Source organism: Anabrus simplex, chromosome 1, assembly GCF_040414725.1.
Source record: "Anabrus simplex isolate iqAnaSimp1 chromosome 1, ASM4041472v1, whole genome shotgun sequence".
NCBI lineage: Eukaryota > Metazoa > Arthropoda > Insecta > Orthoptera > Tettigoniidae > Anabrus > Anabrus simplex.
In genome coordinates this window covers 1156525866-1156553189 of record NC_090265.1, presented here as the reverse complement: position 1 = coordinate 1156553189, position 27324 = coordinate 1156525866, and the positions used below count along the sequence as shown (strand labels likewise).

General features: G+C 37.1%; 1 protein-coding gene across 7 annotated transcripts in view; it reads left to right on the top strand.

Annotated features, from left to right (window-relative positions):
* The window catches only part of LOC136858128 (beta-1,4-N-acetylgalactosaminyltransferase bre-4), a 508156-nt gene extending 482627 nt beyond the window's left edge, over nucleotides 1-25529 (top strand). For all 7 annotated transcript variants that reach the window (XM_067137447.2, XM_067137444.2, XM_067137442.2 and 4 more), the window contains 2 exons: nucleotides 7985-8168; nucleotides 17766-25529. In XM_067137447.2, the coding sequence (XP_066993548.2) occupies nucleotides 7985-8168; nucleotides 17766-18117 (536 nt within the window). In that variant the 3' untranslated portion in view covers nucleotides 18118-25529. The remainder of the gene's footprint in view (nucleotides 1-7984; nucleotides 8169-17765) is intronic.
* Nucleotides 25530-27324: the final 1795 nt, after the last annotated feature.

Here is a 27324-nt window from a genome sequence, read left to right as displayed (position 1 = left end):
TCACATAGTGAATACAGTGAGAGAATTCTTGTCCTAATTCCTCCGATTGCTAAATCTACCGGCATCATTTGCTGATTTATTTGCCCAAGAGAAACTATATTGCTTGCAGTAGTATTCCTGATGAATGATCCTACCTGACACTCTGTCCTTCCCTTTTTAACACCTGTTAAGAATATTTCTTGCTTAAAATATTCCGAGCTTGGTATATTCTGTGAAGTAGGACGCTACGCTACTTACACATAGTGCGGTGAGAATATCTCCTCTAATGGGTTAGGGACCACTGGGGAATTGTTCTGTCCTAGCTACCTGAGCACAAGGAGGGTCGTGACTCGGAATATGTCTGAGATGCCCACTCCTATTCCATAGCAACTAGTATCTGTTACTCTCAGGATCACTTACCAGGCTTCTCATCTGTTGCCCATGGTGACTACAGTAACCCACACCACAGACCATTGCAATAGTTGTAATATTTTTAGGGTGAATGAAAATGTTCACCTGTGATTAATATATTTAAATTCATTTCTGTGAACAGTTCATTGAATTAAAATATATCAGGTTCCACCTTTCCAATACAAAATACAATGTTGTTGGATGGTATTTACAACATTATTTTATTACAGAACATGTTTCGGTGTTTCATTTTGACACCATCATCAGCTTCAATCAATCAATACTGATCTGCATTTAGGGCAGTCGCCCAGGTGGCAAATTCCCTATCTGTTGCTTTCCTAGCCTTTTCCGAAATGATTTCAAAGAAATTGGAAATTTATTGAACATCTCCCTTGGTAAGTTATTCCAATCCCTAACTCCCCTTCCTATAAATGAATATTTGCCCCAGTTTGTCCTCTTGAATTCCTACTTTATCTTCATATTGTGATCTTTCCTACTTTTATAAACGCCATTCAAACCTATTCGTCTACTAATGTCATTCCACGCCATCTCTCCGCTGACAGCTCGGAACATACCACTTAGTCGAGCAGCTCTTCTTCTTTCTCTCAATTCTTCCCAACCCAAACATTGCAACATTTTTGTAACGCTACTCTTTTGTCGGAAATCACCCAGAACAAATCGAGCTGCTTTTCTTTGGATTTTTTCCAGTTCTTGAATCAGGTAATCCTGGTGAGGGTCCCATACACTGGAACCATACTCTAGTTGGGGTCTTACCAGAGACTTATATGCCCTCTCCTTTACATCCTTACTACAACCCCTGAACACCCTCATAACCATGTGCAGAGATCGGTACCCTTTATTTACAATCCCATTTATGTGATTACCCCAGTGAAGGTCTTTCCTTATATTAACACCTAGATACTTACAATGATCCCCAAAAGGAACTTTCACCCCATCAATGCAGTAATTAAAACTGAGAGGACTTTTCCTATTTGTGAAACTCACAACCTGACTTTTAGCCCCGTTTATCAACATACCATTGCCTGCTGTCCATCTCACAACATTTTCGAGGTCACGTTGCAGTTGCTCACAATCTTGTAACTTATTTATCACTCTATAGAGAATAACATCATCCGCAAAAAGCCTTACCTCTGATTCCACTCCTTTACTCATATCATTTATATATATAAGAAAACATAAAGGTCCGATAACACTGCCCTGAGGAACTCCCCTCTCAACTATTACAGGGTCAGGTAAAGCTTTGCCTACTCTAATTCTCTGAGATCTATTTTTTAGAAATATAGCAACCCATTCAGTCACTCTTTTGTCTAGTCCAATTGCACTCATTTTTGCCAGTAGTCTCCCATGATCCACCCTATCAAATGCTTTAGACATGTCAATCGCGATACAGTCCATTTGACCTCCAGAATCCAAGATATCTGCTATATCTTGCTGGAATCCTACAAGTTGAGCTTCAGTGGAATAACCTTTCCTAAAACCGAATTGCCTTCTATCGAACCAGTTATTAATTTCACAAACATGTCTAATATAATCAGAAAGAATGCCTTCCCAAAGCTTACATACAATGCATGTCAAACTTACTGGCCTGTCATTTTCAGCTTTATGTCTATCACCCTTTCCTTTATACACAGGGGCTACTATAGCAACTCTCCATTCATCTGGTATAGCTCCTTCGACCAAACAATAATCAAATAAGTACTTCAGATATGGTACTATATTCCAACCCATTGTCTTTAGTATATCCCCAGAAATCTGATCAATTCCAGCCGCTTTTCTAGTTTTCAACTTTTGTATCTTATTGTAAATGTCATTGTTATCATATGTAAATTTTATAACTTCTTTGGCCTTAGTCTCTTCCTCTATCTCGACATTATCCTTGTAACCAACAATCTTTACATACTGCTGACTGAATACTTCTGCCTTTTGAAGATCCTCACATACACACTCCCCTTGTTCATTAATTATTCCTGGAATGTCCTTCTTGGAACCTGTTTCTGCCTTAAAATACCTATACATACCCTTCCATTTTTCACTAAAATTTGTATGACTGCCAATTATGCTTGCCATCATGTTATCCTTAGCTGCCTTCTTTGCTAGATTCAATTTTCTAGTAAGTTCCTTCAATTTCTCCTTACTTCCACAGCCATTTCTAACTCTATTTCTTTCCAGTCTGCACCTCCTTCTTAGTCTCTTTATTTCTCTATTATAATAAGGTGGGTCTTTACCATTCCTTACCACCCTTAAAGGTACAAACCTGTTTTCGCATTCCTCAACAATTTCTTTAAACCCATCCCAGAGTATGTTTACATTTTTATTTACCGTTTTCCACCAATCATAGTTACTTTTTAGAAACTGCCTCATACCTGCTTTATCAGCCATATGGTATTGCCTAACAGTCCTACTTTTAAGACCTTCCTTTCTATCGCATTTATTTTTAACTACCACAAAAACAGCTTCATGATCACTAATACCATCTATTACTTCAGTTTCCCTATAGAGCTCATCTGGTTTTATCAGCACCACATCCAGGATATTTTTCCCTCTGGTTGGTTCCATCACTTTCTGAATCAGCTGTCCTTCCCATATTAACTTATTTGCCATTTGTTGGTCATGCTTCCTGTCGTTCGCATTTCCTTCCCAATTGACATCTGGCAAATTCAGATCTCCCGCTACAATCACATTTCTTTCCATGTCGTTTCCCACATAGCTGACTATCCTATCAAATAATTCCGAATCCGCATCAGTGCTACCCTTTCCCGATCTGTACACTCCAAATATATCAAGTTGCCTATTATCTTTAGAAATGAGCCTTACACCTAGAATTTCATGTGTCTCATCTTTAACTTTTTCATAGCTTACAAATTCTTCTTTCACCAGAATGAAAACTCCCCCTCCCACCTTTCCTATCCTATCTCTACGATACACACTCCAGTGCCGTGAGAAAATTTCTGCATCCATTATATCATTTCTCAGCCATGATTCACCTCCTATTACAATATCTGGTAAATATATATCTATTAAATTACTTAATTCTATTCCTTTCTTTACAATACTTGTACAGTTCAACACTAACAATTTTATGTCATCCCTACTTGATTTCCAGTTCCCTGTTCCCTTATCACCGCTCCCTAGGCCATCCCATTTCCCTGAATGTACCTCCCTATTACCCTTCCAAACAAATTTCCTAACTTATACGTACCACTGCGGTTTAAATGAAGGCCATCCGAGCGCAGATCCCTATCTCCTGCCCACCCATTAGGATCTAGAAATTTCACTCCCAGTTTCCCACATACCCACTCCATAGTCTCATTTAAATCCCCAATCACCCTCCAGTCAGTATCCCTCCTACACAGTATTCCACTAATAAAAATCTCCGCTTTCTTAAACTTCACCCGTGCTGCATTTACCAGATCCCACACATCTCCAACTATGTTGGTACTTATATCAGCTTGCCTTACGTTGTTGGTACCAACGTGAAACACTACCACCTTCTCCTTCCTCTCCTCCCTCTCTTCTACTTTCCTCAACATCTGCCTCAACCTAATTCCTGGATAACATTCTACCCTGGTTCCCTTTCTTCCACACACTTTCCCCACGTGTCTAACGATGGAATCCCCCATGACCAGAGCCTCAACCCTACCCACCTCATTTGATCCCCTCCCCTCCTGGTCAGCCCTATCTTTCCTGATAGCTGCAGAAGCTACTTCCTCCTCCCTTTTCTCCTTCCCATGACCCTGTTCCACCTGTCTTTTCCTATCCTCTACTCTACATTTCCCTTTCCTACCTTTTCCCTTCCTCCTACTTCCATGCATCTCAGCAACAGTTCCCTGTCCCTCATCTTCCCTCTGTTGTTCTACCTGGAGTGACTCGTACCGATTTCGCACAGACACCTGTCCTGAATTCTGATCCTGAATAGAGCCCTTGGCCTGCAATTTCCTTCCCCTTAGAACATTAGACCACCTGTCTTCTACAACTCCTCCCTTTCCTTCCCCTCCCTCTTGTACACCTACTGTAAGCTGTACATTGTTTGAGGGAGTCCTATCTTCCTTCCTGTCTTCTGTGAGAATCCTAATTATCTCCCTCAAACTTTCCAACTCCTCTCTCATACTCCTCAATGCCTCACCACACCCATAATAAGTACACTCGCGCTCCTTAGCCATTCTTTACGGGGGGAAAATTTTAAATTAAAAAATAAAGTAACTTATTTGCAAAAAAATAAATGAACGGAGGGATATATTGTCTGGGATAGTACACAACAATAAGGTAATTAATATACGACTACACTACAATACTACTTAGTCGTGCTCTATTTTTATTAAAATCCTACAACCCCTAACAGGATGAAAACTGCTGTTAATTACTGAATATCGAAAGTAATACACAAGAACTACACAATTCCAAACTGCAATTAAGCCTATCCTAATTTCAACAATATTTTAGTAAGAGTTTCTACGGATACCTCTACTACACCAGTACTACACAAATATTTTACAATAATAAAATAATCACACTAAATTCTAATAGGATATTACTCGTATACTACTGTACAGTACACTACAGTAATTTTTAAACTACTTTCAGACGTATCCTAATTACGATACCGGTACCGTACCGTATGCCACTACTAAGCACAACAGAAATGAAATTTGCAAGAACTACTGTACTCAAAGATTACCAACGAAGCTAAATGCTTAGACAAATTATTATTAGTATTAGGGTCTAATAGATACACACGAAAGATAACACACGAATATAGCAGGCAAGATACGGCACTATCTAAATGTACTGTATCTATACTACAATGTATCTACACTACACTGTTCTGCGTTTGGTTAAATGCTTAAGTATCAAAAGGATTGCCGTACACGAAGGAAAACACGAATATAACTGGCAAGATACTATCTAATATATTATACCTTATCTTCACTACAATGCTACTGAAATGTGGTTATGTGATTATTACAGCTGGTGGATTACTATTATTTTCCCTACTCCACGGGACGGAGAAAAAAAGTGTCCTTAATTAGGCCTACTGAAAAATGCGAGGTTGTCTACAATAATTTCTCAAATATTTCTGTCAAAACTACTACTACTACTCCAGGGACTTGAACTGCAATTACTGGGATATATGAACTTTATTATTATTAGCTAACCGCTCATAAATACTGAAAGATCGAGGAAGCGAAATATAAATTACGGATACTAACTACCTACTCAGAAGTACAAATGAATGCAATACAAGGTCAGCTGATTTTTATTTATATTTACTTGACTACACTACACCCTTTGTTCACGACTGTAGCCAACAATGCAATATTTGAATATGAGGAGCGACAATAATCAATAACAATACGACTGTTAACTATTACCGTGTAATCTCTTTAACTTCTTTTTAAATGGAAGTTTACAGGCGTATCGTGTTTTTTAATGTAGTAAATTATTACCTTCGCGATAGTTTGAACGTATATCTATACGAAATACCGGAGAAGTTGCTGCAGAAGTTACGGTACTATTCCTTATGATAATCTGCCTTTGTAAGTACAACCAACGAACCTACAGATATTTTCAAATATTTTTAAAGTTAATATTGTTACCTAAAGTATTACCTAAACCTAAATTCGAAACAAGGTGCACCTAGCTAGCCTACTTAACCTAGAAAACGTAATTTACTGAAGACCAACTGAATTACTTGTTACAAAATTTAAATAATTATTACTACTCCCAATTTCTACCAACAAGCACTAAACAGCAGTAAATGAATCAGATATACACAAAATTAAGCTATTTCAGTAGGTTTTCACTACTTTATCACTACAATAATGCAAGAGCTCTCTCAACAGCCAACCGTTCTCAAGTGCAAAAGAACTTGGCGATATAAACAATGAAAAACAACATTTTGCTAAACTTAACTCCTTAAAATCTAAATTATGCTAGGTTTGAAAACTTTAATTTACAGCAAGAAAAACTCTTGTGATGTCGTAAATATAAAATCTCATCTGGGTGATGAGTTGTCTTCAAATTCCGTAATGGCTAAAATTCAGTACACTCGTAATGTCAGATACAAATACGATCTTAAAATTGAGGAGTTAAAGTTGAATACAGTCCTTTAATGTTAAAATGTTCATTTCCTATATACATTGTTAGCCATTTGTAGATAAAAACTCATTGTGTACAATAAAATTGTTAAACTGCGCCATCTTCTAAGCTTTGTTAATGTGTGGAAACATGGTTTTTTTGTGCTGTATGTATAATGGTTGGAACTGTGATTTGATTTGCACTAGTTGTTGTTGATCATACGAATTTTGACATGTTCATATTAGGTAGCATGTTTCATTGCTGGGATATATATGCTTGAAGTTGTTACGATATACTGTTCACAAGGTTGTCTAGCCATTCTTCGATGGCAACTCATTGCAAGTTTTCCTGATTATATTCAGTCAGGATGTCATTAAAGTGCTTATTTCAGACCTGTTAAGTGATGTTAGGTCTGTAAAGTAGCCAGGTCACTCCTGATGTGATATGGTACCAACACAACAAAGGAAGCTGTTAACAATAACTGCACAATATATGAAGTTATTTTCATTCCTCAAGATAAAATCATCTCTGAAATGCTGGCAGTACAGTTCTTCTACTTCTTGGAGAATGTCATCCCTTTACTTTGTTGTTCCTTAAACACAAGTGGTATCTAGTGATGCCATGTAATGTAACTCTCCCACTCCAATGACTTACCAGTTTGCTGCTCACATTGTCTGTAATGTGGGGTATTAACCTTTCATCTCCAAATACACTGCAGTTGTCTGGGTTCAGACGGATACCAGATTCATTGGTGAACAGTACCCTATGTCACTTCTACGGAGACCGTTCAGCATGCTTTCTTGCCATTTTGAACAGGCTGCATGATGTCAGGATGGTAAGAGCTGAAGCTTACCAGGATCATCACGATTACATATTGGTGTTATACATACACCATACTCGCCATCTTACAGACACCATGAATGCTGAATTGAGACCTATGGCGTTAGAAGTTCCTTCAAGCAGGCATTGACTGCAATCGTAGATAAATGGCATCTTCTATTATGGCTGTCTTCAACGCTACTAGTTGCTCTGGAATGATTCCATATCTGATCCACATTCATTGTGATCTTTGCACGCATAGAGTAACTACCATTGTTGAAAATCCTCCTTGACATATTGTGATCGTCTGGATCAAACGTTGACATTGACCTTCTTGTCATCTTCATAGACTTTCGCTGTCTAGTTCAGAACACAACTCTAATGCTTCCTTACCACTTAAACCGAAATGATGTCTTACTATTTCAGTTTTGACATTCTGTTTAGGTAGGGCTACATGGCAGTACATTGGTTACTTGTAGGCTATAGACAACTTAAGAGTCAGTTTTTTGTTTTTTGTTTGTCTGAATATGAACATTAAAGATAGTAACACAACACTATCTACAAGGGTACTGAAAAATGTTTTTTGATGAGTGTTTTACTATAAATTGATTTTCACTTGCTTTTGCGTGTTGAAAGTTATACTCGCAAGCAGATTCCTCAATGTCATCATCTGTTTCAGGAAATGGACCCTTCAATCGTGCCATGCTGATGAATGTTGGATTTGCTGAGGCAATCAAACTGTATGATTTTGAGTGTTTTATCTTCCATGATGTGGACCTCTTGCCAGAGGATGATCGTAATTTATATACATGTCCAGAACAGCCACGACATATGTCTGTGGCCATTGATGTCTTCAAATACAAGTAAGAATGTCTTAGATTAAGCTATTCATTCTTGTTTATCCAGTACAGGCAACCTGACACCCTTCCTCTGCCCTCCTGTCCTGGACCATACTGTTTCTGTGCTCTCCCTGCCACATCAACCTTGCCATTGCCTATCTGCTTTTATACAAATAACAACTGTCATCATTGATATGCATTTAGGACTGTTACCCAGGTAGTAGATTCCCTATCAATTGTTTACCAAGCCTTTTCTTAAGTGATTTCAAAGAACTTGGAAATTAATCAAACATTTCCCTTGATACATTATTCTAGTCCCTGACTCCTCTTCCTATAAATTAATATTTACCCCAATGTGTTCGTTATCTTCATATTGTTATTTCCCCTACCTTTAGATGCTCCACTCAAGCTTATTCGTCTACTAATGTCACTCCGTGCCATCTCTCCACTGACATCTCTGAACATCCTCTTTAGTTGAGCAGCTCATTTTCTTACTCCCAACTCTGCCCAGCCTGAAGTTTACAACATTTTTGTAACACTACTCTTCTGTTGGAAATCCCCTAGAACAAATGGTGCTACATTCCTTTGGATCTTTTCCAGTTCTCTTGTCAAGTAATTCTGGTGTCTGTCCTATACACTGGAACCATACTCTAATTGGGGTCTTACCAGAGACTTTATATGATCTTCTCTTAACATCCTTACTACAAACCCTAAATGCACTTCATAATCATATGAAGAGATCTACAAACTATATTTACCTCCTTAATGTGATTACCCCAGTGAAGATCTTTCCTTTACCATCATGCCATTGTCTGCTGTCCACCTCATAACATTATTGAGATCTTTGCAGTTGCTTACAATCCTGTAACTTACTCTAGCTACAAGTAAATACCTTTTCGGTCTGCCAAAGAGATTACAACATTCTTGTTTTATATTTCTTTGTGAGGTTGGCACACACTGGCCATATCTAGTGCGTCATGAACATTGCGTCGCAAGTGTTTTTATTGCTTTTATCTTTTTTTTTTTCATCATTGAAGTTTATGTAGCTGAAGATGTTCCATAAGAGGGACAAAACATGTCCTACATTTTAAAATGATTTTTTATCCTTGGTGAAAATAAAAGGAGTGATTTAATGTATATCACAATTTGTATTGAAAAGTGGAACTAATACATATCTTACAAAGTGAATAATCAGCATCAGAATAGAATTTATCATATGCAATAGACAGCATTTTTCGAGCTGTCAATGGCGATATGGTGTGGAATGGCATTAATAGAAGACAAATTTTGAGTGATGTTTTTAAAAGTAGGAAAGATAATAATATGAACATAAATTTGGAATTCAAGAGGACTAATTGGACCGGGCGAGTTGGCTGTACAGTTAGGAGTGCGCAGCTGTGAGCTTGCATTCGGGAGTTAGTGAGTTCGAACCCCACTGTTGGCAGCCCTGAAGATGATTTTCCGTGGTTTCCCATTTTCACACCAAGCAAATGCCGGGGCTGTACCTTAATGAAGGCCACGGCCGCTACCACTTCCCAATCTCCCACCCTTCCGTCGCCAAAAACCTTTGATGTGTTAGTGCAGCGTTAAACAAATAGCAGAAAAAAGTATTATTAAATGGTGTAAAAAAGGGAAGGGCAGAGTGTGGGATAGGACTGTTCATCAGGAATACTATTGCACTCAACATAGTTTCTGTTTGGCATATAATGAGCATATGATGTGGGTATATTTTGCTGTTGGAGGAATGAGGACGAGAATTATCTCAGTTTACACACCATGTGAGGATACAGATGAGGATGAAGTTGACAAGTTTTATGGAGCCCTGAGAGTCATCCTAGTCAGGGTCAATAACAAGGATAGGAGAGGATTGTGCTAATGGGCAATTTTAATGCAAGAGTTGAAAATAAAACTGAAGGATACAAAAAGGTGATGGATAAATGTGGGGAAGATATGGAAGATAGGAATCATTTACTGGGCTTCTCTGCTAGTATGGGCTATTCACTGCCACACGTGGGAAGGTAGGGGCACGCCAGATCCATAACAGACTTTGAATTCAGGAAATCTGTTAGGAACGTGCAGTTATTCCAGGGATCTTTTCATGATACAGACCACTATCTGATAGACAAGTAAAATCTGTGTAGACGAATAAGGGTAGAAAATCTTCAGGATGAGGATATAGGTATGATCAGTGAAAAGTTCCAAACAGTAGACATAAAGCTGGTTCAGGATATAGAAAGAGAATGGGTGGCATACAGGGATGTTGTAGTAGAAATAGCAACAGAATACCTTGGAACTAATGTGTGTAAATATTGGGAAAAGCGAACATCTTGGTAGAGTGATGAAGTAAGAGGAGTTTGTAAACGTAAAAAAGAAGACACATCAGAAATGGCTCCAAACAAGGACTGATGCAGAGAGGGAATTTTACTTAAATGAAAGAAATAGAGCAGAACAAATAATTGTTAATCCAGGAAGAAGTTGTGGGAAGATTTTGGTAATAACCTGGAAAGGCTTGGTCAAGTGGCAGAGAAACCATTCTGGACAGGAATAAAAAGATCTTGAAGGGGAAAATGAAATTAATAATGTTTTGGGTAAATCAGGTGAATTTATATTAGACCCCAGAGAATCACTGGACTGGTAGAAGGAATATGAAAATCTTCTCGAAGTAAAGGGAAATGTTTCTTGCGATGTCGCAAACAACCAACCTGTTGGTGAAATTATGCTTGAGGGAGTGGAAAGGATGGTAAATAAACTCCATTGTCATAAAGCAGCAAGAATAGATGAAATTAGACCTGAAATGGTGAAGTATAGTGGGAAGGCAGGGATGAAATGACTTCGTAGAGTAATAAGATTAGCATGGAATATTAGTAAAGTACCTTCTGATGGAAGAAAGCAGTAATTACACCTATCTATTAGCAAGGGAACAGGAAGGATTGCTTCCAACAACTATACAGTAGAGGTATTTCGCTGAGCAGTGTACCAGGCAAGATTGTGGCTGAGATTTTGAAAGGAAGCATGTGATCAATGATCGAGAGTAAGTTGGATGAAAACCAGTGTGGTTTCAGACCACAGAGCGGCTGTCAGGATCAGATTTTCAGTATGCGCCAGGTAATTGATACATGCTACGAAATTAATAGATAAGTTATATTTATGTTTCATAGATCTAGAGAAGGGGAATGACAGAGTGCCGTGGGAAACAATGTTAGCCATACTGGGGTACTATGGAATTATAGGTAGATTATTAAAAGCAATCAAAGGTATTGGGCTGCAGTGAGATTTAATGGTAGAATGCGTTCTTGGTTCAGGGTACATACAGGGGTTATACAAGGCTGTAATCTCTCACCCTTGTTGTTCATAGTTTACATGGATTATCTACTAGAAGTTATAAAGTGACAGGGAGGGATTCAGTTAGATGGAAATGTAGTAAGCAGTTTGGCCTATGCCAGCGACTCTGTCTTAGTGGCAGATTGTGTTGAAAGCCTGCAGTCTAATATCTTGGAACTTGAAAATAGGTGCAGTGAGTCTGTTTTCAGACCAACATGGCATTGCGTGAGTGAAAGCTGGGTGGACTCAGGTTATCTTATTCATATGTTAGAAGTTATAGACATGAAAGTAGCGAGAGTGATCACTGGTACAAACAGGTGGGAAAAATGGTAGGAGGGTGCTCAGAATGGGGGATTGAACTCGATTAATGAAGCTGTACGCATGAACCAGCTTCGGTGGTGGGGTCTTTTGAGGTGAATTGAGGAGAATAAGTTATCTAGAGACTAATGGACTCGGTTATGGAGGGTAAATAGAAGTAGACAATTATGGTTAGATCAGTTTCTAATAATTTAAGGATAAGAGGTATAGAACTGAATGAGGCCACAGAGCTAGTTACAAGCAGAGGGTTGTGGTGGCATTCAGTAAATTCACAGAGGCTTGCAGACTGAACACTGAAAGGCATAACAGTTTATAATGAAGATATCTGTTGTTTATTTAATTCTGCTTGGAAGATGATTTTTAGTTATAGGGAACTTGGCCATAGTGACTCAATATTTGAGTCTGTAGAGGTACATTATAGCCGGAGTTGACTGTATCATATTATTTATAATGCAGGAAACTGCTGAGTGTACTGATGTACGTTTTGAAACATAGAAGGCCTAGACGCCTGAAACTCTTCAAAAGTGAATGCACTGCCTAGATGGTTAATCCCATTAAAATATAACGTACCAAATGTACTTAGAATTCAATTTCCTTCAAAAATGATCTGCATAGTATTTCTAGGAAGAAGAAAGTGCATGTTTTACCCAAAAGTCGTAAGTAAATTGGTAAACTGTTAGTCTTATAAGAAGAAGAGAATGAATGCTGGATTGAGAATTCAGTTTCATATAAAAGTGTTTGCATGCATTTTCTTTGTGACTCTAATTACAAATCTGCCCACTCATTCAACATGAATTGGATGTCAGACATGTGTATCCTATCCACTTTGCATGAAATTTTCTTATTAGATATTGGTAACTATGATCACACAGGTGAGGCTGCGGGTGGACACTAGTAATTCTCTAAATTAATTTCTCATCGTCTTAGAGGAGTGTGACAAATTGAACTTACCCCTACACTATTGTGCTATCATCACCACCTGATCTGTCACAATGCTGGAATTTTTATATTTAAAATTCATTGCCTACAAATATGATCAGTTTATAAATTTTTTGTTGGGTTCTGTATCTTATTTGATCTGCCTTACATTGATCTAATTTTTTGAAAAATCTTTTCTTCAGAACATTTGCCAATCTGTTGTGGAATGGCATATTTTTTAAATTCTTAAATTGTTTGCGAGCATTATGAACAACTTAATTTAATAATTTATATTAAACTAGCTGTCGTACTTGTCCAATAACAGACCCTTTATATTGGTATTATAAATTTACTCATCCACGACAAATATTTCAGGCTCCCTATGGGAATCATTATCTATATATCAGCTATGAATGTGGTTCAAGTAAATGGAAGAAAGCAATCTGATTTGTGGCTGTAAACTTCCCATTTCAATCAGTGGCTGCATAGTATGGATCAAATAGCTCAAATAAATGCTATGATGGAAATGTGACGAGTACCAGTAGTTATTGGAATATGGATGATCCAGAGGAATGGCAAGTTAACAAAGAAAATTACCTGACTTTCCAGCTCCTGCCTACCAGTATGGAGAAAGAAGCTGTTCCATTTGGTGAGAGTAACTCCCCCAGATTGCGCATCAAGCAGATGTTCATTCATAGCCCACTTTGGCACAGAAAATACATTCAAGTATCAGGACCAGTAATCTTTCTACTGTGATAAAAATGTATGAGTTGTGGAAAATCAAAGGATTCTTCAGTAAAATTAAGCTAAACAATGGTAGGTCACAGGAAATAAATGAAATATAGTGAATATATCCGTTATTATTTATCGTAGAATCAATTTGTACTGCCCATAAGATTGAAAATGTTATTTTCTGCAACATTTTTTATCTAGTGTTTATTGATAGAATCAGTATTAAATGGAGATATTTGAGAGTTAATTTTAGACCTATTCCTAAATTACTATTTCATCCAGCGTGAATACTATTATTCATAGCCTAGATTGTGGTGATTTCTTGTCTGACCTTACATACTAATTTTCATGCGTATATGTACAAACATTTAAAAATTGCATTTTCATGTTCTGTACATGACCAATACACAAATACCAGTTGTTAAAAATTCTGACCAAAGTACAGACAAAACTCATGTTTTATATAGATTCTGTCCCATCCAGAAACCTTTCAGTTTATTGAGCTGTCTTTTTAGGAGGAAGGTTATGGGCTTTTTTGTTTTGTATTTTAAGAAACTGCACAGCCTTCACTGCCGTCTTACAATAGTAAATGAATTACTTTGAAAATTGACATGTTGGTCATGCAAGGGATGGATTTGAACGAACCATGGAGACCATGGATGTGGTTGCTGAAACAATGATGGAATTTGAATCCTAGAATTTGCTGCAGCGTGCGATCTGTCTGTTTACAAAGTAGAATTCACACCTATCACTTACTATAGTGGAAGCCAAATATCTCATATTGATTGCTGGATGATGAGGTGGAGAGACTTTGCTATATGACAGCGTTGCTCCTCAACACAGACTACTTGTACTAGATGCCACAGTGTATATAGATTATGTATCTGTGAGGCCCACCACGAAGATTGAATGCATTAAATAATGGAGAATATAGAGCGACCTTCAAAGCAGCGTTGAAATCATCGATCTCAGTTCTGCAATGTCTTCAGTAGAAGATAGCTAGAACGCACTATCTGAATCCATCAAGACTTGTGCCACATCCATCCTAGGTGTCACCAAATCAAATCAGTGCATTATTATCAAGCAGACTTGGTGTTGAAGTGATGCTGAGCAGCAGGCAACCAGGACAAAGAAGGCTGCTTACAAGTCATGGCACTAGACATGTAGCATGGAGGATTCAACACGCTGCTTTAATTGGTGAAGATTGGGATGATAGACTCTGAACATAAACAAAAAAAAATTCTTATCATGGCCTAGTTTCATCGTATTTTAAACACACAATATTTGCCACATTATCAAGTGTTTTAACACACTGAATTACTCTAGTTGGTCCATTTATTTTGTTATCCTGATGTTCAGTCTCAGTTGAAATAGTCTTGGTACCAGACACATTTATAAACAAAAAAATTATCACAACATTTCTGAGTGATATATCATACTATCCTAACCAAAAGTTCTTGTATTTTAAGATGTTGTCATCATCCTTATCATCATCATCAGTGGATCCTACCAGTGGGCTGGCTAGGATTTGTCTGAACGATATACCTACATCCTTCTGTGTGTCTCCCTTTATGGCTAGATCTTCATTAATTTGGTTCGTCCCATCTTTTTCTGGGACATTTTTCAGGCACCATCCTTTCCAAGTACTGCTTGGGAATACATATTTCTTGCATTTGCTTTAATGGCCAAGTCATTTAAGTTGTGCCATTTTCATTCTTCTATTGTAGAGTTCACCTGCATTCTCTTCTGTAAACATTCCTGATTTTGCATAGCTGATCTCAAGAACTTCTCTTCACATGCTTGTAATATACTGTTTTGTAAGATAATCTCTCTCTCTCTCTCTCTCTCTCTCTCTATATATATATATATATATATATATATATATATATATAAAATAAGAGTTTTGTCTGTACATTGCTCAGAATTTGAAAATAATGGTATTTATGTATCGGTCATGTCCACAGTAACAAGGAAATGCACCTTTTTCTTTTCTGTCTGTCTGTCTGTCTGTCTGTCTGTCTGTCTGTCTGTCTGTCTGTCTGTATGTATATACACACATCACGAGGAAACGGCTGAAGAGAATTTAATGAAAATTGGTATGTGAAGTCGGGATGAACCACTACAATCTAGGCTATAAATCATTTTATTCACGGTGAGTGGAATGGTAGTTTAAGGCAAGGCCTAAAATTTAATTCTCAAATATAAATATTAATACTGGTCCTATTGATAAATACTACATAACTGAAGTTATATAGAATTAAATTTCCAATCATGTATGTCTTATACATTTTTACCGTACTGGCTATGATGACAAAGATATTCATGAACTTGTATTTTTGTTGCTAAGTCCATAAGGGAATAAGAAACTACAGTCTAAGCTATAAACAATTTTATTCCCCCTGGATAAAATTATACTTTAAGGGAAGGCACCTAAATTTTAATTTTTAAATACCTATGTTGTTGGTGCTATCAAAAAGTACTACATAAAAAAAGTTATAGAGAATACAATTTACGATCATTTATGTTTTATTGAGTTTTACCATACGGACTATGATTAGAGTGGTATTTCAGTGTCGGAAGAAAACTTAAATGTGAAGGCCTACAATATCAAAAGTGCATAACATTGATCAACAAGAACATTACATTGATCATTGTGTGTGGTGATGTTCTTGGTGTCTTATGCTGCCACTCAACTCTGATAGATGGGATTACTGCTGCATACTGTATAACAGCCTGACTATACAGTATACTAACAATATAGTTGGTTTATTATTGGACATTATAAATTTTCCAGCTAACTCATTCCTGGTTGCCAGCGTTTCATCCCAGTGTGCTAAGTTGGACTCATAAGTTGGTAAATAGCACACCTACCAAGACACATGGGTAGTGCATACCGTGGAGGCCACTGCGTAGGCTACTTTGAGCCACCGGCAGTGCCAATGCACTATGAGAGACTGTCTCATTTTCAAAAATTGATGCCTGCATGACCATCGAATGATATAGATGTTTATTCCCATAGGGAACCTGAAATATTTGTCCCGAATGAGTAAATTGGCGGAAAATAGCTAAGGAGTTGGAAAATTTTCTTCTTTAGCATGCCATTCCTCTGGTTCATACATTTCCTGATACTGCTGGTATGCAACACACTGGTTCATCATAGTATTCCAGCTATTCGATCCTACTCTGATGTGTTGTTTTGAATGAGCAGTGTGCACACTTAAGGCAGAGGCTCACTTGTAGTAGTAGTAGTAGTAGTAGTAGTAGTAGTAGTAGTTAGGACTTTCCAAATTGTAGCACCACAGTTTGCTAAATAACTCAAAATTCAACCCTGAAAAGACCCACGTCTTAAGAAAAGCTTCTTCCCCTTCACTTTTATTAAATTCTACACTCATTTTATTCAAATTAGCAGTGAAGAGGGGGTTTCTCCTCTGGCTTGGAGGAAAATTTCTCTCCAAGTTGGATTTTCCGACTCGTCGGGTAATCCTAGGAAACAGATTAGTAAAAGGGCATAGTTTTTGCCCTGGAACTCTCCACTATTCGACCCCGCCTCCCTCTCCCCACCCCCGTCCTGCCGAAAAAGATGAAGAGTGTTCACTGATCACAGCTGTCTTCAGCTTGGTTATTCCAACTCTGGAACTTTGAACTGTTAGATTGGCAGCATAATACTGTTTGTTAAAAGTGAGAGTGTGTGTGGTTTTTCATTTGATTGGGTATTTCATATGAAAGCATTGTTTTTAATCGCGCAATTCCTACTGATGCATTGTAATGACCAATGTTCATTTCATTTGGGAAAATTACTAAGAGGTCTTTCTGAGGATGTAAAAAGGCAGGTGGAGAATTCCATTATAATGAAAACTCCCCAACCTGATTGTGACTGGTAGGCAAGCAGGCCTACCATTACAAGTCTTCATATGAAAAGAACATTTGGTGACTTTCCAGTCATGTTTCTACGGTAACATTAAGAGCAATGCAATTTAATATAATCTTTCTCACAACATGTACAATACCTAACCCAGAATTCTTTATACACTGTAGAATTCCGTAGTAAAGCACGGGTACATCAGCTAGTTAAAATATATAATTGGACAGGTTAAATCATAGAATTAGTCAGAATAATTAATTTTATTGGAAAATTTATTTTAAATATTGTTCACATAAGAGTTAAACTTGTATGAGTTACTTGCTGTGTATGGGCAATTTTGGAATTGCTTTTGTAATTGAGATTATTAAAAGTAATATTCATGAGTAAATGAAATTGTTTTGACCAAAGATGCAAATCTGTATGCATAGGTTTGTGCTATATGTGATTTTTCAATTTTTCTTAAATTTCAGGCTACCGTATGCAGATATTTTTGGAGGTGTTAGTGCCATGACTCGAGCCCAGTTTGAGAAAGTGAATGGCTTCAGCAACATGTTTTGGGGTTGGGGTGGTGAGGACGACGATATGTCCAACCGCATCAAGTTCCATGGCTTTCACATATCTAGGTATCCAGCTAACATTGCCCGTTATAAAATGCTGACACATAGGAAGCAGAAAGCCAACCCCAAGCGTTACGAGTTCCTAAACACTGGCCGCAAACGGTTTAAATCGGATGGCATAAACAGTCTTCGGTATGAACGCAAGGATTTGAAGCTATTCCACACATACACGCTGCTGCTAGTAGAACTGGCAGTGCCCAGCTGATGGAACGCTCTTGCCCAGCTCTGGCATGGCAAGTGAGAGCTGGTGTAAGTATTAACATTGATCTGTGTGTGTTTGTGTGCACTAATAAATACTGACAGCTGGCCTGTTGAGTGTTATGCACGGTGCACACATTCTAGTCCATGTGTTGTGTTGTGAAAACTCTAGTCATGGTGGTACCACTGGACAACATCTACGAAGGTATTAGTATTTTTTTTTCTTTGTTACTCCATGAAATTGAGTTATTCTAATTAAACACTGAATATAAAGCACATTTTCTTGCTTCAGGAGTGCTGGGTATGAACACTCATTGTGCATAAAAGCCATTGTTAGTGACACTTAATATTAGAATGATTTTGGCAAGAGATGATGCAGTGGTTATGGATCTAGAGCTCTGAGTTTATCGGATGAGTAAGTGAAGGGAGTATTAGCAAGTATTATGTAATTAAGAATTAGATATATTTTTGCGATGCATTGTATGGTTATTTTTAGTGTTATTTGTGTCAGCTGTTGCGTAGCTCTCTCTAGGGTAATGACCTATTTCATGAAGGTATATTACTATTGTTAAACTGTAAGGAATCCAGGCATTTTTTGAGAATTTTGTATGTTTTTAAAATGATTTTCTGATTCTCATTAAATCTAAAGTTTGGTCATGTCACAAGAACTGAATTTAGTTGGGCATGTGTGAGTAGAAGAGAGATGTGTTAACTACAGTCAGTAAAGATCAATTTTATATATTCTACCAACTATTAATTGATTACTCACAATGATGATATTTCACCTGTGGAATATTGTAAACAATTTGTTTTCTGGATTGATTGTAAACTCATACATAATAATGTTACTGCAAATTACTAATGTACACATGTGAAATGTGCACCTGCCTTAGTAGAATATTGTTCTTATCATAATAAAAAGGTATTGTCTTCTGTGATCATGTTTTCAGACCTAGTTATGACAGTCAGGTATAATTGAACTCTTCTTACAAAATATGAGTATTCACTGTACAGACTGTTAATTATGGAGAAATGCTATCACAGTCGAGCTGCTCAGTTTCTAAATGTTGGGAGCCATACATTGTTTAACTCTTAAGTTGCAACATTCGACTAGTCGAATGTGATAAGTTTTTCTTTCACTGCAATAAATGTTAGTCCATTTACGAGTAACAATGTCACACTTTGTTATGTTGCTGTTTACTCTTTGAACTAAAAGATACTTTTTCAACACCACAATGTTGCTAACTTTCTCATTATGTATAATAACCAGAGTTGGTAAGTAATTAAGTAAAAGTAATCAAATTACTTGTAATGAATACTTTTAAAGTAATTTTTATATGTAATCATTACTTTTTACAAAATTTAATTTTTACTCATAATTTACTTCTTGAAATAAAATTGTAATTGATATAGGCTACATGATATGGAAACAAAACTGGAAAAATATTCGCAACTGCTGGCGATGTTATTAAAATTAAACACAGATATTGCCTGAAGTGCCCGTGTAGAATATCTTTTAAGCAAATACAAAGATATACTTCCCCCAGCATGTCAAGGCTTAGCAATGAGAATTTTAAGAACCAATTATTTTGTTAAGTACTGGTATGCCTAAATGGTGAATTATTTGATATTCTAAAAGTCACTTAAAATAAAAAATATGAGAAAAAGTAATTTTCAAAGTTCCAAAGTATCATTTTTAGTCTCTTTTAGTGATGATAGCCACCTAATACCTCTCTTTGCTAAATATATATATACATATGTATGTGTACAAAATGAAGTACCAGCAATATTTTTTTCCTTGCAAACTTTGGTGTCATGTGGAAAAAAAATAAATAAAATAAAATCAGTGAATTCTGTAAGACTGGTATTTATCATCATCATCATCATCATCATCAGTGTCCCATTTCAGTCACCCGAGTGTAGTTAACAAGCCTCCTCCACTTCTTTCTGTCCTTCCACTTTCCCTGCTCCATTACTTCCGCCACATCCAGTCCAGCTTCGCTATTGTCTTTCCAAATCTGGTCCATCCACCTTCTCGGTCTTCCATCTGCTCTTTTTCCCTCAACTTCTCTTTCCAATTTCCTTCTTGCTACCCATTCCTTTCCCATTCTTTTTACATGTCCATACCATCTCAGTCTTGCTTTCTGTATGTTCTGTACTAACGGTTCTCTATTTAGCTCTTCTCTGATTTTAATATTTTGAATTCCATCTCTTCTTGTCTTTTTAACCAATGTTCTTAAACATTTCATTTCTACTGCTTGGATCTTACTATCTTGTCTATTAGTTACCAGCTTTTCTAGTCCGTATGTTACAATTGGTATGAAATACTGTTTATAAAATGTTAATTTCGTTCTCTTGGGTACTTTGTCATCATCTCATAAAAGCTCTCTGACTTGATGATAAAATGTTGTACCTTTACTTAGTCTGTTATTAATTTCAGGGCTGATTTCATTACTTCCATTAATAATGCTACCCAGATATGTAAACTGTTCTATATTCTCTAACTGTTCTCCGTCTGTGTTCACTTGACTTCTCTTTTTCTCTTTTCCACAGTGCATGACTACAGTTTTCTTTTTACTAATTACCATTCCAAACTCCTCCAGATTTTCATTCCAAATATACAGTCTGGTATTCTTTGAAGTAATTATAATTTTACTTATTACTTGTTGAAAAAGTAATTTGTACTTGAGTATAATATTTCCCAGCTAACTGTAATTCTACTTTTTTCTTGTATTTTTCTCTCACCTGGTGGAACAAGTAAAGCACATAAAATACAGTATTTGATAACATTACATGTTTGCCTTTCAAATAATGCATTCTTTAGGAAAACAAGTCCAAAAATAATTGCATAGCATAAGGATTAAGCATTAGCATAGTTGCTGCAAGTTGGCTTCTGGTTCTCTAAAACTGGAAGTAGCTCAGTCAGAATAGCTTTTTTTTTTTTAAGAATTATGAACAGCACAGTGAATGTGTTATCAACTTTATTCCATCTGACAGCCAGACTGTCTTTGATGAGGTGTGCTGTGGAGCAGGTGAAGCATCAAAACTGGTTAGATTAGATGCTGCCTGAGAGAGCCTACATAATTTCATTGGTTTTTATTTCTATAGTACTACATCAGTCCCCCATCCCCTTTCAACATATTTTAAAATTATTGCACAATACTTCCAGCTGAAAAAGTGAAAAAAAAGAAAGGTGAATGAATTAGACTGAGAATGCCATTATCTGAACTTTATTATTTCAAATTATTTATGTGTACTTAATAATTATTGTCCTGTGGATATATGTAATTATATTTACATACCAGATAAAAAAAAAGTACTAACTTTGAATGCTGATCAGTCTTTCACATTGAATTGAGTAGCTTTTCAGAAAATATTTTTGATTAATCTTCTTTCAGCTTTTATGAAAGAAGTCAATTATGCAGTAGTATTTGTGTGATATGAAGTCCAGAAAAGTAGTTTTCCATTACATGGGAATTCCCTTTCCATGGATCCAGGCTGATATTGTATCTGCTGTTCTGAAAGGCTGCTCCAGTTCCTTGTTTAAGATTGGCAAATATTTCTTTATGTAGCAGTTAAACAGTGTTAACTGCTTTTTTTTTTTTCTTTCTATCAGAAGATTCATTATGCTTGGATATATTATATTTAAGTAAATTAAGGAACTGGATGGAAAGCAGCTACATACCAGCAGGGGTGTGTGTGTGCCAGCTGGAAAAAAAAAATCACAAGAACGAAAATTATTATGATCTATCCATGAATAGTAAGTAATGGAAAGGATCAAGTAGTATATAAAAAGGTGGAAACTTGAATAGAAACACACACATTCACCAGTTGGGTTCCTTTTCTCCTTTTGTGTTTGTCCTGTGTTTCTAGTGTTTTACTGCCTGTAATTCACCTTTGTTTCGAAAGCAACTACAAATAAGCTTTTTTACTGGCTTACTAGGCCTAATGTAATTGAGGATTTTCTTTCGGGGTTTACTCCCTTAGCCTTTGAGGATCCCTCCTCATCCCACAAGGCAGTGGGTTTCATCTTCTGTACTACCCCCAGAGGAATGGGTTGCCTCCTCCACCAGCCCCACCGTACCGAATCTTATTCGCCGCTTTTGCTGCCGTTGAGGTCTTCACTCATTACCCTGAGCTGGGACCTTTTACCAGATGTCACACACTGGGACAGTGTGCTCTGGGACTCACAAAGGTAGGGGTGCCATTCCCTGGGCTTGGCTGCCTCTAAGAGGGTCCCTACCTGTTGTGATGAGGATGGAGCCTAGAAGAACAGCCAGAATAAATTTGGAAAGACAGGTGGAGGGGAAAAGACCTGCAGGAAGACCTAAAACCCGATTGATGGACATGATCAAGGTTGATCTAGTTATCAGATGATGGACAGTGGATGATCTCCATGGCAAGTTGTATATGGACAGGAAGAAGTTGAAGAGGCTCATTAACAGTACCCAGGAAACTGGAATGAACTGGATGATGATGATGATGATGATGATGATGATGAATTCACCTTTGGCTTTTTGTCTGTTGCCTTTTCCTGTGCATATCGGGCTTTCTTCTTATCCCACACTTTCTGCATCAAGACTGTTCAGTATTGAAACCTGCCCTTCTGATGGAGCTGAGAAACAGAAATTAGCTCATCGGGGCTGAGAAGAAATAAACATGGCAAGTGGCTGCGCGGCTTGGGTCACGTAGCTGTCAGCTAGCTTGTATTCGGGAGATAGTGGGCTCAAACCCCACTGTCGGCAGCCCTGAAGATGGTTTTCCATGGTTTCCCATTTTCACACCAGGCAAATGCTGGGTCTGTACCTTAATTAAGGCAACGGTCGCTTCCTTCTCACTCCTACGTCATTCCTATCCCATCGTCTCCATAAGACCTATCTGTGTCCGTGCCACGTGAAGCAAATTCTAAAAAAATAAAAAGAAAGAAATGGACATAGATTCTCTCAATCCTGATTCTTCTGTGTATTTGAAGACAGCAGTGTATGAAGATAAGGAGATTGTTCTTATCATTTTGGTTTTCACATTTGTCCTCGTCTCTTTTTCTATTGCTCACTGTCGTCAAAGTTAGTTTAGAGGATGGATGGGGAACGAGAGTGGCTGAGACTCTCCATAATAGGAAATACGTAGTTTGCCATGGGAAAATACCACAGAGCTCCTATAAAATAAATTGCAACATGATGCGAGTTCCAGGTGTATTAGTTTTGAAAGCAGAAATGCACTAGGCATGATTCATCATTTGAAGAGCTATCAGATATTTCAAGGCAGTCACACATCGGGTTTACTGGCTGTGTTTGTAACTTAAACTATTTTCTGTTCTTTGTGAATTAAGTACTTATAACTTTACAGTTAACCTTAGAACTGCTGTAGATTTACCTGTCAAATGCTGCTGTTATTTTCCTCACTATACTGTACACTATGAAAATAAAACCATGCCTGTAATCACATATTAATCCTAATTAATCCTTATTATAGACCAATAAAAAGCTGACCGGGTGAGTTGGCCGTGCGCATAGAGGCGCGCGGCTGTGAGCTTGTATCCGGGAGATAGTAGGTTCGAATCCCACTATCGGCAGCCCTGAAAATGGTTTTCCGTGGTTTCCCATTTTCACACCAGGCAAATGCTGGGGCTGTACCTTAAGGCCACGGCCGCTTCCTTCCAACTCCTATGCCTTTCCTATCCCATCGTCGCCATAGGACCTATCTGTGTCGGTGCGACGTAAAGCACCTAGAAAAAAAAAAAAAGCTGAGAGACTGATGTACATGAAGATCATAGAAATAACAAAAAATATTGTCACAAACTATCATAAAATAAAATTATAACATTGTTGAACAAAGGAAATTGTTGAAATATTATGCTCTTACAAGATAATTTTTGATAGATGATTTATTCCTGAAACGTGGTATATTCTGAAACATACTAGTATGTTCTTACATTTTCCCCCCACAGTTCTCCACTTTTCATTTTGAAAGCTAAGTAAAACACATTTTTTATTGAAACGGATTTTGAGTTATTTCCACATAACGCGAGCTACATTACAGAGAGGTAAAATTCACACGGGGCGATGAATTGCAAATGGAACTTCTTGATCTGGATAATTACTTTCCTGCAATTTTATGACAGTCCAGTTCACACTTATCCCTTTGCTGGTTTCTTCAAATATTGACGTACTGAAAATAATATCACCTGCACCGCATTGAACATTATTCCTGTTATCGGAATTTCCCATTACTTCCAAGGCACCTTGTACTGCACTGTCACCATCAGTGCTGTCACTAATATCTTTGAAAATTAAGCGCTCGATTTCAGGATCTTCAGCAAGCAGACTGCCATCTTGATTCTAAGAACATATGAAAGTACTTTCACTTCTACAGATAAATAAACTTCTCCAGACTGTTGCTTGTTTTTCAAAGACTGTCAAAATTGAAGATAAAAGTATCAGTATTCAGCTGGTATCTAGTGCCATCTGGTGTCCAATTATAAACCTATGTTGAAGAAAGGCACTGTCTCTCAGAAAGACGATTGCACTTGGTGAAACAGTGCACCGTCTTCCAGAAAGACGGTCCACAGTTCTAGGGATAAATATAGAGTCCCTTAGCAAGAGAGAGCATAATTCAAAGGAATAACAATGCTCAGTTTTTATTTGATTGCAAAATAGTATTTTATTTGGTTTTGAAGATTTTCTAAACTGGGTTTTGTTCTATTTTATTTCTTTTTGAAAATTAGTAGTTTATTAATATAAACAAAAAAGAACCAATGGTACTCTCAAGGCAAGAAATTGTAAAACGATATTCCACATGTGTTATAACAGATTAACTGATGATGTATTCCTTTAAAACCTCTTGAATCCCATGCATTGCAAGGGAAATATTTACAACACGTGATTTGCACACGCACTATGACTTTAGAAGAGTTACAGCATACTTGGGATTTTGGCTGCCAGTGTAGAGACTCTTGAGTAATAAGAGCTCCCATCCCTGGCTTAGTGGATGTGTTAGTTGGTCTGAACAGCACTGAATTAAAATATTTGGAAAAATATTCACTTGACCATTTGGCTAGATTACTATGATAGGCAATATATGAAACTAGACAGATTTTACATAAGAATTTGTGTGTGTTATAAAATGTTTTCCTACCTAATAAGTTGCAGCTTTCCATTTGCCTTTCTTAATTTGAAGTGTATTTGTGTAGATTATGTGAAATATTCTTAAATATGTTATTAAATGCAGATATGTTATACAGTGTTGGTGTTCAATCATGCCTGATCAGTAATATCAGAAAGTTTCCAGAAGTGCTGACTTGCAATTTTTGAATACTGCTTTTTTTTACGTTGCTTTTAACTTCTTCCCTTTATCTAAAGACTGTATAAGTTGAGATGTTTCCCTTTAGTGTTAGAATATTGAATATAAAGTTGTGGACGTTTTCTGCCAAAAATTTGCATGCTCATTCGTTATTCCCTTTGTTATTTGATCCTTCTGTGAAAACTCTTCATTTTCTAATTATTATTACTCATCAAATCAGCTAATCTTATTTACCAAATAGTACCTTGACATTACTATTTTTATGGATGGAACTTCTGGTTGGTAAAGATAGGTAGACTTTGCACACCACTGATCATTTCACGAGAAGTGAATAAGTACAAAAATTTCATAAAATGTTGAATTTTTGGTACTGTATGCTAGAAATTTGAAATATGGGCAAAATATCAATAAAGAATGTCCTTGAAAAGCTTTCAGTGTTTACAGAGGAAACACGCAACAAACAAAGGAAGAAGGGTCCTATAAACATTGGTCGCAAACCCAATATCTTTGGGGTTATGGTCTACTACCACTATCATCAGTGATCACCAGGTCTTTGATCTACTGTTCACAACATGTACTTGATGTGACCATCATCCATTGCAATGCAGCCTTTCACCCTACATTACTGCAGTGTCACAACAAAACATGTGCCATTTGAACACTACCTTACATCTGACAAAACTAACCTAGCTGACTATGAGAGCAATACGGTCTGTAGTATGCAGTGGAATACTGTACTTTGACTAGTGTGTTTCGTCCTTACTTGATACAGTACAAATGCACACACACGCACGCGCGCGATATACTGCATGAATTGTCTACGTACAGTGGTTTCACATTTGTTTTGTGACAAAGTACTCTGAATGCAAGATACACACTTCCTACATAATAAGACCTTAACACAACACACTGGTAGGTTTACGCCCAATGTTTAGGAACGTATTTCAGTCTTTTGTTGCATACGACCCTCCGGAAATTATTAGAACATCGTGATTATTGATAGTGGTAGTGGACCATATCTTCAAAAGATATTAGATTTGCGACCAATGTTTATATGATCTTTTTTCCTTAGTTTGTTGTGCGCTGCCTACTCAGTAAAGACTGGAACATTTTTCAAGGATACTCTGTATAATAGGTCCTCCTGGGTGAATGTTGATGATTATGATTCTTCACTCTGCAAAAATGTAAACAGATCTCTCTAATATAGTGAACAAATACAACTGAGGGAGGAAAATAGGTGACAAGAGTTGCTCCAAGAAGAATAAAAGAAATTCAACTAGACTTCTCACTTCCTGGCTTGCCAGCAGGAGTAGCACACTTGATGTGCCACTGCAAAGAAATGGGACGTTTGCCAGTGGTTTAACATTGCACAAATTTTTACAGGCTCTCGACAATGCTGGAAGGGGAAAGGGCTAGGATTGAGATGGTTGTGGACGTGGATCTTAAAGATACAGTTCCAGCATTTGCCTGGTGTGAAACCACAGAAATTCATCTTCAAAGCTATGGACAGTGGAGTTCAAACCCATCATCTTCCATATATAAGCTTACAGAAACTTTGACTGATGACCTCAATGTCCTTAAAAAGACTGCAGATAATTCTACAAAAGAAACAAGATGAATTATATTATTTTGAGGCTGATCATGTAGATGTGTAACCACTTCAACTCATATCTCACTCGGTGACCATTGCCAGAATCAGATTTATTCTACATATTCCTTAGGAAATGTATGTGTATTGTATCAGTTGCATACTGATGGTTGTAAGAGATAGGTGAGTGCTAAACTTTTGTCATGATGGAGATTCTTTAGTATGCAAGTATAAAGAATGAGAGTGTTCCACCTAATCAATACTTTAATTAAGTCATCATCAGCTGCTGATGAACCTGCTTATTCAATAATGATTAAACATTGTAAA